Raw genomic sequence first — 13,592 nt, 5'->3', positions numbered from 1 at the left:
AGTTCTCATCCAGATGTAAAGTTCTATAATTCTCTGGCTGCGAACAAACCCGTGATAAAAATCGAGGCCAAAGTTACAGTTCTCTGCGTGGATGATGCTTTGTGTGTATGTGTGAACGTGCACATGCTTCTGTGTGTGTGTGTACATGCCTTTGACGTTTCTCTTCATTTCCATGCCGACTTTTGAGATGCAGAAAACACAATTGGAGACTCAAACTCCTTGGATGTCTTCGGCATCTCCATTAACTGTATCTGACAAGACGTGCTGAGGGGCTCTTTGTATTTTTGCAGAACCTTGGAAGAGACCCACATTATCTAGATGAGGACTCTGGTCACTGAGAAGTTGTGTGATTTGTCCTGGGTCACGCAGTTAACTACTAGCAGAGTGTTCTCGTGTCCCTAGATGGGGAGTCCAGCCTTCCTTCTACGGCCCTTCGGCACTCCCCACTCATCGTGAGACGTGTATTCTAAGACGTTACCCACCCACCTCTTGAACGTTGGTGGTCCTTCAGTTTTACAAAAATGTCTAAGGCGTATTTTACCTAAAGGGGGCCAAGCTTAAACTATATACCTTGATGTTTAACATTGATAGAACTCTGAAATGTCTAATCAAATAACTTTAAGAATCAATTGTGAAACAGAAACACCTACGGCAGAACTTACTTTTGGTGTGGCGACTGTGTAATTAAATACCTATCTGGTTAAATTTTGTCTAATAAGATATAAATGCCCCTTAAACCTTCAAAATCAAGGCTCAGTAAGGATGCAGCGGATATAAAATCAGAAAATAGGGATACAACTTCCTAGGTCATGTGGCCCTGGTCAGCGTCATTCTTGGAAATCAGGCTCTTGTGATCCGATGACTTGGCACATGCATCCTGCCATCCTTTCCTCCCTGTGGTGGGCGAAGTTACTTATCTGTTGATTTTCTAGCTGAAATGAAACCCATCTGGTTCTGTGGGCTAGAGTTTAATTCTGTGTGCGGGGCTTGATTCTCAGTATTTAGGGAACGTGACAGGCACCATCCTTGCATCTGAGCTGAGAACGGCTCTCCTTCTGTCTGTCCGTTTCATGGATGGTACCTTTCCCTCCTCCCCGCTTGATTGGAAAACCTTGTGGGCTCATGATCATTTATCGACTGCGAGTGTAGTCTGAAAAAGGACCCTTGACTTTAAGCTATTCAGCCTCTTTAAGACCACAACATTTCCGTATTTTTGTGCTCAAGGATGTGCAGCTTGTTACCCTCTGCATCTGGTCGGCCCATTGCCCTCCCTGACATAGGGAGAAGCAAAGCGGGGGAAGGGGTTTGGAAAAATCATTTTCTGCCTTTCTCTTTGGGCAGGAGTGGAGAGAAAGAGGACGCCAGAGGCCACAGAGGTGGGGCATTCAGCTAGACGGGCTCCAGCCACGGAGCTCCATGAGGGGATTCCCATCCCTACATCATTTACATGGATTTTCCAGAAAGTTCTATAGGGGGTTGAGTGCCTGGAGGCTCCATTCCCTTCAGGGGAAAGGTTATTTTAGCAAATGCCAGGAAGAAGGAGGGGGTGATGCAAGAAGGTGGGTGCAATCTTGCAGACAAGGCAGACCCCGTCAGTTTGGAATCCCATCTATATGGGAAGCTTGTGGGTGGTCTAATTTATAAGTTGATTCCTGTGGTAATGACTGGATGGCAGTGGTCAGGGATGTGAGAAGTGCCCTTAGGGAATATTTTCTTGGGGCCATTTGAGTTCCTTGGTGCTATCGTCAAAGAGACTTTCAGATAATTTTGGTGTGGCAAAAGCTTATTTAATGAATGAACATGGCCTGGGCAAATTGTAAGGATTTGTGGATGACGGATGTTAGAATATATGCGTGCGGGTGCATTTACAGCAGGATGGAACCTGGCCACAGGGCTTGTCCATTCTCACACAGCTCAGACTGCTTTCCTCAGATCTGAGTAGGTTTTATTTTCTGCAGGAGTCTCTGCTTCTCCACTGAAGATACTGTGCACCTCAGAAGAAATAAGACTTCAGTGTTGCATGAAATATTTCAGCGAAGAAATGAAAGTGAACTGGTACCACAAGTAAGTGGACTGTGGCCATGCCATCCATGGGGCGGTGCCCAGGGCTCACGGCTGGGACACGAGCTCATAGCCAAGTCCGCTCAAGACTTTGTAGTTTTGAGAAATGATGACAGCCTTGGGCTCGGGGCGGGACCATCACAGAAACTGGGTGGGGGCGGGGGGGGGTTGGTGTAGAGAAGGAGAAAGATAAAGAAGTGCCTGAAGGTACTGGAGACAAAGTTCTTTGGTGTCTTGGTTTGGACAAAGGTGGTTTTACTGGTGACACACATTTTGTCTGGAATCCAGCAGACTTAATGGAAAAATAATATTGGGAAAAGATGCTCCAGATTTCCAGTCTGTTGGTTTGTCACTAGATTGATTAAAAAGGAAAGGACCGAAACAAACTTAATTGTACGTAAAAGAAGAAAGCGAGAGGGATGAAACCCTATACAAACAGCAGGTTTTCTTTGTGTTTCATGTCTGCTGCTGGTTACCTGTCCAGGTGGGCATGTTCACTACTAAAACACTGGAGACTCTCATTATGGTCACAGCGTGTGGACGAGTGCCTGCCCCCAGCCCCCTGGGGTCTGCCCTTCTGACCATCCCCCCAGGGTTATCTCTAAAGCACCCCGTCAAAGGGGGCAGATGGAGCGGGGACTGTGGTGTCTGTCTCTAACCTGAGGACACGGGCAACACCTGCAGGCCAAGTTTTCAGTGATGTCCATGTACCAAAATTGTCTGCTCCTCCGCGGACTGGGACCTCAGAGTGTCCACGTCGTGCCTTTAGATGTTATTTTTCCCTAATTAACATTTCAAAAGGCAAACTTCATGCTTACGACTACTTTACTTGTAAAAGCATTATTGAGGTGAATCTATTCGTGAGTAAACCGAAGTGCTGAATGGACAAATGTCTTGGGATATCTTTTTCTAGTTATATTCTATCACTGAAATATAACCTTGGTTATTTGACTATTAAGTAAGTTCTTGTTAGACAATACTTGGAAAAATAGAGAATAATATAAAACATTTGTTGAAATACAATCTGCGGGACTTCCCTGGTGGTGCAGCGGTTAAGAATCCACCTGCCAATGCAGGGGACACGGGTTCGAGGCCTGGTCCGGGAATATCCCACATGCCGTGGAGCAACTAAGCCCATGCACCACAACTGCTGAGCCTGCACTCTAGAGCCCGCGAGCCACAACTACTGAGCCCGCGTGCCACAACTACTGAAGCTCACGTGCCACAACTACTGAAGCCCACGTGCCTAGAACCCGTGCTCCACAACAAGAGAAGCCACCTCAAAGAGAAGCCTGGGGCTTCCCTGGTGGCGCAGTGGTTGCGAGTCCGCCTGCCGATGCAGGGGACGCGGGTTCGTGCCCCGGTCTGGGAGGGTCCCACGTGCCGCGGAGCGGCTGGGCCCGTGAGCCGTGGCCGCTGAGCCTGCGCATCCGGAGCCTGTGCTCCGCAGCGGGAGAGGCCGCAGCAGTGAGAAGCCCGTGTACCGCAAACAAAAACAAAAACAAAAACAAAAACAAAAAACGAAACAAAAAAAAAGAGAAGCCTGTGCACCGCAACGAAGAATAGCCCCCGCTCACTGCAACTAGAGAAAGCCCGCGTGCAGCAACGAGGACCCAATGCAGCCAAAAACAAACAAACAAACAAATAAATAAATAAATTTTTTAAAAAAGAAAGAAATACAATGTGCTGCTGGATGCTAAATGGCCCACCTAACAGAGTCAGGGACGCCCGAGGGAGACTCGAGCTGTGGACCTGAACATTCTGTGCCAGTGGGTGGCGAGAAATCAATAGAGAATGATGAGGACTTGGGGAAATGTGGGCGTCAGCAAGGCCGATTGTTCTTTGACGAAATGCTGAGTAAGACCTCGAGGGCTCCTTAGAAGAAGGGCTGAAACCTATTTCAAACGAGTTAGAAGCTTACAAAGGGGAACTTAGCAGACATGTCCCTTCGCAAAAGGATTTTGTTCTCTTGCTCAAAGGTGAAATTACTCTGTCATTGAGAAAGAGCTAGACCTCAAGTTGCTAAGTATGGACCACTGAAGACTTAGAAGCATCACAGCCACTGAAGACGCCATGTGGCCTCTTTATAGAAGAAAACACTTTGGATTTTAATTCAATCTGGGAAATTTCACATGCAGAAGCCCCTGAAATCTCAGTGAAGCCTGGAGCTCCCTGGGGGAGGGGAGATGTGGGGCTGCCGCGCAGGTGCGCCCACCACCCCTCCCCACCCTCTCCTCCAGCCCCTCCCCACACCCTGCAGGGACCCATCTCCTGGGTTTCTTTCGCACAAACGAGCAGACACACCTAGGCTTTCTTCCATCCTCCTCTTTCTTACCTTAACGTAAGATGTTTTAAATTTAGTTGGGAGTGAAGGGATTTGGTCATGTTTTGTGATCCAATAATAAAACCAAGGAAGAGGTTTTATCCGACTTGGCCCATTTAAGTCCCAAAACAATAACAAACAAATAGTCCTTCGAGCCAAAGTCACTGCCTAGGGAGTAACAGTGATAACAAATTCAATGCAGCCAGCAGCTCTGCTTTGCTACCAGGACTTGTTTGCCTTCTTATAAGTTGGCTAATTCAGCAGAAGCCAGCCTTAGCGGGTGTAGGGTGAGGGTGGGACTGCTGATCAGGGAGGGTTCTGGAATTCACCCCAGGGGTGGAGCCAGGCTGGGGGCTCTGAGCTGGGAGGGGGAGCCAGGTTGGGGGGTGTGTGTCTGTTGCTGGCCCTCTGCTGGCGGGTGGCTTCACATGGTGTCTGGGAACAGCATTTGTGCCCAGTCCAGCAAGGCGTTGGGGCTGTGACAGAGGCGGGGTCAGAACTCAGGTCAGGGCTTAGGATGGAAGGCGGGTGGCTCCTTTCTGGAGCTGAGCTCAGGGTCACGCGCCAGGCTGTGCACAATGCTGGCTCAGGGGGCCGTGGGCTCCTGCGCTAGAGCCCAGGTGGGGTCAGGGCCCTGAGAAGGGCGCCCAGCGGGTTGCGTGTGGTTTGGCGTTTGGTGGACTCCTCCTCCTCTAGTGCAGCATTTACCCCTCGTCCTGGCTGAGCCGATGCCGCGGTCATTCTCCTTTTGTGACTGGATTCTTTCACTCAGCATAGTGTCCTCCAGGCCCATGCATGTTGTAGCAGGTGTCAGAATTTCCTCCCTTTTTAAGGCTGAATAATATTCTATTATATGGATGGACCACAGTTGGTTTATCCATCATCTGTCGATGGACACTTGGGTTGTTTCTACCTTTTGGCTACTGTGAGTCATGCTGTTATGAACATGAGTATACGAATATTTGTTCGAGCCCCTACCGTCAATTCTTTTGGGTGTGCATCCACTGGATCACATGGTGACTCTATTTTTAACTTTTTGAGCAGAAAAATGCCATACTGTCTAGAGTATTTGATAGTCTATTACCTATTACCAATAAGCATATGTTAAACCATAAGGTATCTTTAAAAACTAAGTATCAGATTTAATTTCAGAAGGTTTTCAGAGCTGAGCTGCTGATGTAGTTAGTAAATGTATAACATCCAGAAAAGTCTATGATGACATCAGCTCCAGCAAGTTAGAGGAGGCTCCCCCTGAAAGATGTGTAATATGGCCCCACCGGTATCTTACATGTAATATGAGATTCTAAATTGAGTATGTCCCTGTGACTTTTTCAAAGGGATGCTAAGATTGCATCGAGTGAGCACATGAGGGTTGGCGGGAGTGAGGAGATGGCCTGGCTGAAGATCTGTGAGCCCACCGAGAAGGATAAAGGGAAATACACCTTCGAGATTTTTGATGGCAAAAATAACCATCAACGGTCACTTGACCTGTCCGGTCAAGGTAAGATCATTATTCTTTAGCACCTAATAATTTTATACTTAGGGATTACCTTAGTGATCAAGGATGCTGAGAGGGAAGCAATCTGATTTTACCATTTTCATTCAGAGAAGATACTTTATTCATTTGGCTATTTCATTAAGCAAACCAATCAGTTTTCATTAAGCAAACTCACGAGCAGAGCAGCTAAGGGAATGAACAAAAGCCGAACACATTCAAACGGTTACTAATGTACAAAATATTTCCTTGCAGCTTTTGATGAAGCATTTGCCGAATTCCAGCAGCTCAAGTAAGATTTGCATGCTTGGCTATTATGTTTCTGTCTGGGGTCCAGATGACGTGGTGTCATTTTGGCTGAGTGTGGGAACATCTAGGGACGCCTAGCTGACCCAAGGAATGTGATGTTCCTAGGAGCTGGGATTAAAAATAACAATTTAGGGCTTCCCTGGTGGCGCAGTGGTTGAGAGTCTGCCTGCTGATGCAGGGGACACGGGTTCGTGCCCCGGTCCGGGAGGATCCCACATGCCGCGGAGCAGCTGGGCCCGTGAGCCATGGCCACAGAGCCTGCGCGTCCGGAGCCTGTGCTCCGCAACGGGAGAGGCCACGACAGTGAGAGGCCCGGGTACCGCAATAAAAACAAACAAACAAACAATTTAAGCCATTCAGTATCTAGAAGAAGGCATTCTTCTAAACTGTAAATGCATCTATCAGTTAATTTTAGAGTTATAATAACCCTGGGTTAATTTAAATGAATTTAAATGCTGAATTTCTGAAATAGGTATAATTATAGCAACACATCACACAGAGCAAATTTTAAATGTTATATACTTAGGTTCTTTTTTAAGACTTTATATTTCTAGGGCAGTTTTAGGTTCACAGCAAAATTGAGACGAAGGTACAGAAAATTCTCATTTCTTTTTAGCTGAACAATGTCCCAGTGTTTAGAGCAACTTTTTAAAGAATAACTGGGGGTTTCTAAACATGTGTCTAAAGTTTAGAGCATCCGACACCGGGAACAGTCTTTGTCCCATACTAGGTTTTTCAATAAATATTTGTTGAATGGATGAATGGACGATTTAGGTAAATCAAATACCAACATTTTCAAAAATATCTAAAAATCTCCAGTGTAATCTGGTGAAAAAAGAAACTTTTCTGTGAGTTTTATCAGCTGGAAGACAGGGCAGTGGGAAACGGCAGGAAAAGTACATACATACGGGTCCTCAGACCCTGTGACCCGAATGTGTTCTTCTAGGAGAAGCAAACACGTTTCCTTCTTCATCTGGCTTTCAGCTCTAGCAAACCTCTGAAATGTGTGATGCTCTTGGTTGATAGCATTTGCTCATGACTCTTTTATTCTCTGCCCCCCTTTAATTTTCAGGGCAGCTGCTTTTGCAGAGAAAAGTAAGTACATGTTAGATTATAACGAGCACAAAATATTATTTGGGGTGGGGCAGAAGGTCTGCACTTCTGAGTGTTCATTTCGTGCGTTAAATAATAGACAGCAAACCCTGCCGCCCGCTTGGAAACCCTCAGGACTGTCCACAGCCCCTGCTGCTTTCACCTGCTCATCCCCAGCTTCCCCACAGCCCGCCTTCCAGCTCCCCGCCCCCCCCCCCCCCGGCCTCCTTTCTGCCTTCACCTTCCACCACCTGTTTTGTGTCCTTTCACGAGCTGGTCAGTCAGGAGCGGCCACCAGAGGAGGCTCAGGACAGGCCCAGGAAGGACGGTTTGTTGGGCTCTCGGGTCCTAGAGGCAGGGCCACGCCGGGCACGTGGGGGGATGGCCAGGGGGTCAGAGGACAGAGGACAGGACGGAGGAGGACTGAAGGCACGGCCTTTACTGGGGTTTCCAGGGGAAAGGCAGGCGGGGCGGGGGGAACACGTACGATTGGCTGCTTTTAGTGATTTTGCTGGGCTTTGGGTGACAGGGCTGCCCCGAGCCGCCGGGCACCCGGCCCGGGTGTTTCGGGCAGAGGAGGGTCACCTCCCCGGGGGCGGGGCAGGCGGAGGAGGCCGGGCCTGGCCGGGCTGTCGGCATAGGTCACAGGCGGGCTCCTGGCTGGGCCCTTGGCTGGTAGGGGGGTGTCTCTGCCCAGCCAGGCGGGACTTACGATGTCAGAGCATCACAGTAGACAGAAAATGAAAATATACCTGCAATACATCCCCCTGCAAAATCCCCTCTCCAGAGGCCGGGCCCCCCGTTCCCGACTAAATTACAGAAGGACGGGGTCTGCCCTGTGCTGAGCCCCTGGTGAGACCTTCCTCCTCACGCCCGGCTCACGGCCGCGTTTCCTCTCGACCGTTTCACGACCCCCGTGCTCGGAGTCACTTACCCCCTGCTCCCACCCTGCACCTTAGCACGGGTCCCCGCTTCGGTGTGCCCTGCCCTGTGTCCTCTCCCGGGCCAGCGCTCCCCTCCCAGCTCCTGCTGTGCCCCTCGGTGCTCAGCCCGGGGCACGACCCCCAGGATCGTCCCCGTGGACGGTTTTCTCAGCAGAGTGGCTTCGCTCTTACAGATCGCGGTAAGGTGCTCGGCGGCTTACCCGACGTGGTGACCATAATGGAGGGAAAGGTGAGGGCAGGCAACGGGGTGCCCAGGGAGGGCGGCCGAAGCGGGGGGTCCCCACGGCAGGCCCAGTGCCAGCAGCTGGTGTGGAGGGGGGCGTCCTGGGTCCTGCTGGGCCCAGGCTGCCTCTGGGAAACTTGTGTCCTCAAAGGGAATAGTCTAACCTTCCGAATGCGCACAGAGCACCTTTCCCACCACGGGGAGACACATTACACGGTGTGTTTGTGACACCCGGTGTTTCCAGCCCCGGTGTCCACCTGGCTCTGACGCCACGGGTCCCGGGGGCCGGTCGAGGGCGTGAATGAAGGGGCAGGTGGGCCCCACCCACACCCTCGCCCACGCGACCCACCTGCCTCGTGTGAAGGTGGGAGCCACCTTGTCAAGTGTGAAATAAAAAGAGCAATCTCCGCTCCAGTTGTCAAGGTCATTTTGGGGTGTATAAGGGAAACCATTTATTGGAGTTATAATCGGTCACCTGTCACTGGAATTACTGATACCTAATTGGTACTTCTCTGGGTGCTTGAGTGATTCCATCTCAGTGTCACGGGGACATAGCTACTTGAGAGAATTTTTATTAGGCCAAAACACGAAAATGTAGAGCCCTTTTCTTTACCAGCTGAGGAAAACCTGGCGAGCTGTACCTGCAGGTCATGGATTGAGGATTAGCACTAGTTTTACTTTATCCTGGACCGAAAGCATGCTTTGCTAAGTGTCCACAATGCAGTTTATCATAAGACAACGCAGTCTCTGGATTTGCCAGAACAACTGGTAAAGGGAACCCATGAGTCTGAATATAAAGGACATTTAGAACCAGGCTAAAAATATCTACTGGAAAACCCAGAGCTTGATTACCTTCAAATTCTTTAATCAACTTACGCATGGATTAGATCTGGGAATAAATAGAAAAGATTACCTTTGAGTTTTCTCTCCAGCTGCCCCAGGAAGCTGTGAACTTCCTGCTCTTTTTGGATCCCTGGTGTCTAGTGTGGTGCCTACATACGTAAAGAGCATATTGACTAAATAAATGTCCTGAAGGGCAGATCAATAGCTGAGTGGGTGGAGGGCCCAGGCTGCTCGGAGGCCACCAGGCTTTTCTTTCTCTAATTCTCCCCTCTCTGCCCACCCTCCCCCCAAGACTTTGAACCTGACCTGCACGGTGTTCGGGAACCCGGACCCGGACGTGGTGTGGTTCAAGAACGACAGGGACATCGAGCTGAGCGACCACTTCTTGGTCAAGGTGGAGCAGGCCAAGTATGTCAACATGACCATCAAGGGCGTGACCTCCGAGGACTCGGGCAAGTACAGCATCCACGTCAAGAACAAGTACGGGGGCGAGAAGATCGACGTGACGGTCAGCGTATACAAGCACGGGGAGCAGATCCCCGACGTGGTGCTGCCCCAGCAGGCCAAGCCCAAGCTCATCCCCGCGTCCGCCTCCTCGCCCACCCATTGAGGGGCGGCCCAGGAGCCAGACGGCACGGGTGCTTGTGCCCAGCAGGTGACAAGGGCCCGCGGCGTCCAGCGTGGCTTGATAGTCAATTGTGCGTTTCGGTTTTAGTCTTCAGTTTGGTGATTAGGGGTTTCTGTCCTCCTAAGCGGAAACGCGGATGTTTTCCGGGAGGCTGCACCGCTGTGTCTGCAGGTGCTGGACGGGGTGGGTTGGAGGTGAGCTGACGTTGCGCTGGGGTTGTGCCCTCTAGTGCCCTCAGGCCTAGGGGCTCTGAAATGCTGGTGGGACAGCGTGTGTGCCTCCGTACTCTCAGCTCTCTGTTGCTTCAGGTGAATAAAACTTTAAAAGGCAACTTGCGGTGTCTCTCCTGTACCATTGCGTCCCCAGCACATCTCCCTGCTCCCCTCTGGCTTGTTTAATTATGGGTCACGGTGCAGCTTCACAGCTGGAACAAGCAGGTGATGCACCCCAAGCCGGGAGCCTGGGGTGGGGACCAGACTCCCAGCACAGCCCGCTACCCCCAGCAGCTTCCCCGTGAGGACTTAGGCCCGAGGCTACTGGACTGGGAAGGTGACATCTCGTACGGGCTTAGAAATGTCCACGGGATGTAAAATCACTGTCAGGAAAACAAAATACATAGATGGCCGCATGCTTTTTGAGTGTGTTAATTAAGGCATTTCGAAGGGAAGAAAACTCATTTGAAACGATCACAGTAGTGGTCATGGGGGGAAAAGTGAAACTTGGCTGTTTACAGAAGATCTCTTGGTGAAGATTTAAAAATGTGTGGGATGAACATATCCTTTCTTTGAACTTTTCTCCCTTTTTTGGAAAGAGGCTGAAATTCCTCTGGCATAAAAATCCTAATCTCCGTATTTTAGTTTTGTATTAAACATATTGCTCCGTAACAGAGAAAACTTTGAGAGTCCAGAATATTCTCTCTCTGTGTCATTAAGGCCAATCCAAACTCTATGACATTGGATTATATTTTCCAAAGGTAATTAAAGAAATCCTGAAATATAAGTACATCCCTCATAATGCCAGCCAGCTGAGCAGGCTTCTGTGAGTCTCGATACGAATTTTTAAAATCATTTTTACCTCTTCTGTTGTACAGGTGATCTTTAGCTGAGTTTCTTATTACTGCAAAGTCCACCAGTGTTTCCAAGAACATCGTTGGCAAGGGTAGACCCAGGCAGATTTCTCTATATTTGACCTTTATTTAGTTAGAAAGAACTTGCTTATTTTTTAGTTTAAGTAGTCATTTTTGTTTAGCCGTGGTAAAATTCCCTCTGGGTCCCAAGCCCTCAGAATCTGGGACAATGGGGTTCCTGGTCTGTGTCCAAAACCTGAGAAAAAGGCGCTCCGAAGTCAAGGGCAGGAGCAGACCGGACGTCGAATTCCCTTTCCCCGCTTCTTTGTTCTATTGGGGCTCTCAGTGGACTGGATGAGGCCGCCCCCACAGGGGAGGATGATCTTCACTCAGTCTGCAGGTTCAAATGCTGATCTCTTCCAGACACACGACCTCACAGACACGCCCAGAAACACTGTTCTCCCAGCTCTCTGGGTATCCCTCGGCCCTGCCCAGGTGACACAAAAAATCAGCCAGCCCACTACCACAGGGTGCGGTGGCCTCCCCGGGGGGCACGTCCAGAAGCACAATATCCCACCGTCCTCCACTGGAAGTTGAATATCATCGTGCAACCCAGGGTAGCTGCTCTGTGTCCCTGTGCAGCTCACAGGCCACCATCTGTGGGGGCACTTTAGGACCATGTAAACACCCTGCTCCTCGGCGCTTTCCCACCCAGATTTAGCGCCCACTGATAAGTCTCATCTGAATCCATCTTCCTTCCGATGGTTGAGGAGGGTGATGCTTCAGACAGCTGCACCCTCCAGGCTTCTTACTCAGTATCCGGCTCTGAGCAAGGGTCCCCTCCCCGTCAGGCGTGGGTTTATGTGTTGTGTTTATGTCTATGTGAATGTCTGTATTTATCTATCATCCTCAGATTGGACCTATGGGTTCCTATTGTATTCAGTGGATTGTAATATTTTATTGTCCTTATTTATTCTTATTCCCAAATTGTCCAAATTCAGCTTGAATACCATGTTCTGTGTTTGGCACCTGGGTGGCGAGTCCCCTTTCTGGGGGTTTTGTCTGGGTGTCACCTGACCTCCGACATCTCAGCATCCACAGGCTGGAATTTTGTGAGGACTTTCCTCTTGGTCATTTGCGGTGACCTTTGTCCCCTAATACCGCAGAGGTCAAGTTCACGTGTGGCTTCACTTTCACTCCTGCCTCAGTATGAAAGCTTGTGATGAGACACGTCTGCCTCTGCTTCACGACCTCAGGCCTTGGTAAGGACGACTCCTTGCAGAAACGCGGTGCGTGGAGCCCAGGTCCAGCACCGAGTTCCAGCTCAGCGAACGGCCAGCTTTTTATTACGGGCAAGTCATTTGGATTCCTTTTTTTTTGGAAAACATAATATTTAATTATCATAGCATAAGGCACTTTTTTTAAAAGGTAGAACAAAGGTTTAATAAAAACATAAAACACAATCAGACACAAAGACAGATGAAAATACCCTCCCATGTACCTTTTCTTTTTTTTTTTTTGCAATCCTATCATAAATGGTATACACTTTTTTATACAGCAGGTTCTTATTAGTTACCTATTTTATACATATTGGTGTATACATGTCAATCCCAATCTCCCAGTTCATCCCACCCACCACCCCCCTCCACACTTGGATTATTTTAAGTCTTGTTTTCTTGTATCTACAAAAATGGAGGAAAACGATGCCTTTTACGAGTGAGTGTGATATGCATTCTGATAGCTGTTATAGCAAGAGTGAATTTCAGATTCATATGATTATGAAATGTGGTAGGTGAGGGTGGAATGGGGGCTTTTAAACAAATCAACCATCAGTTAAAAATATCTAGTGCTCTGGCCATCTCATGAGAATTGTTAGGTATAAATGCATATGAATCAACCATGGAAGAAGGCTTCATCTGGGAGAACAGGTTGAGCAGGTGGGAATGTAAAGGATTGAAGTGTGACTTGGCATTTGTAAAAATGACGCTTCACCAAACTGATGATGTTACCAGACATGAGCTTCCAGAACTGAGACAGGACCTACTAAGGGGACCACAGACCAAAACATTGTTTTGTAGCTTAAACAGTCCTACTGGCTGCTTATCACCCAAAGAATATGTCACTGCTTCTGGGTGTACGTTCAAAGGGAGTGAAATCACTGTCTTGAAGAGATACCTGCACCTCCATGCTCCCTGCAGCGTTATTCACAATAGACAAGACATGGCAACAACCTGGGTGCCCATCACGGGTGAGTGGAGAAGGAAGATGTGATGCATATTTGTGAACACACACACACACACACACACACACACACACACACAATGGAATACTGCTCAGCCATAAAAGAGAATAAAATGTTGCCATTTGCAATGACATGGATGGATGTCCAGGGTGTTATGCTCCGTGAAAGGGTCAGGCAGATAAAGACACACACTGAATGATCTCACACGTGAAATGTAAAGAAGCTGAACTCAGCAACAGAGAGAAGAACGGTGGTTACCAGGGGCTGGGGGTGGTGGTGAATGGGGAGATGTTGGTCAAAGGGCACAAACCTCCAGTTACAAGATGAGAAAGTTCTGGGGGGGGTCTAATGCACAGCATGGCGACT

At 49.0% G+C, this 13,592-nt stretch overlaps 1 protein-coding gene across 1 annotated transcript in view; it reads left to right on the top strand.

The window, feature by feature from the left end:
- The window catches only part of MYOM2 (myomesin 2), a 72,952-nt gene extending 63,052 nt beyond the window's left edge, over positions 1-9,900 (top strand). Inside the window, exons 31-36 of the mRNA XM_060085960.1 lie at positions 1,959-2,064; positions 5,722-5,885; positions 6,135-6,171; positions 7,261-7,283; positions 8,398-8,453; positions 9,583-9,900. Coding sequence (XP_059941943.1) covers positions 1,959-2,064; positions 5,722-5,885; positions 6,135-6,171; positions 7,261-7,283; positions 8,398-8,453; positions 9,583-9,900 — 704 coding nt within the window. The remainder of the gene's footprint in view (positions 1-1,958; positions 2,065-5,721; positions 5,886-6,134; positions 6,172-7,260; positions 7,284-8,397; positions 8,454-9,582) is intronic.
- Positions 9,901-13,592: the final 3,692 nt, after the last annotated feature.

Source organism: Mesoplodon densirostris, chromosome 20 (assembly GCF_025265405.1).
Source record: "Mesoplodon densirostris isolate mMesDen1 chromosome 20, mMesDen1 primary haplotype, whole genome shotgun sequence".
Taxonomy (NCBI): Eukaryota; Metazoa; Chordata; class Mammalia; order Artiodactyla; family Ziphiidae; genus Mesoplodon; species Mesoplodon densirostris.
This window is presented reverse-complemented; position numbering and strand designations above follow the sequence as displayed.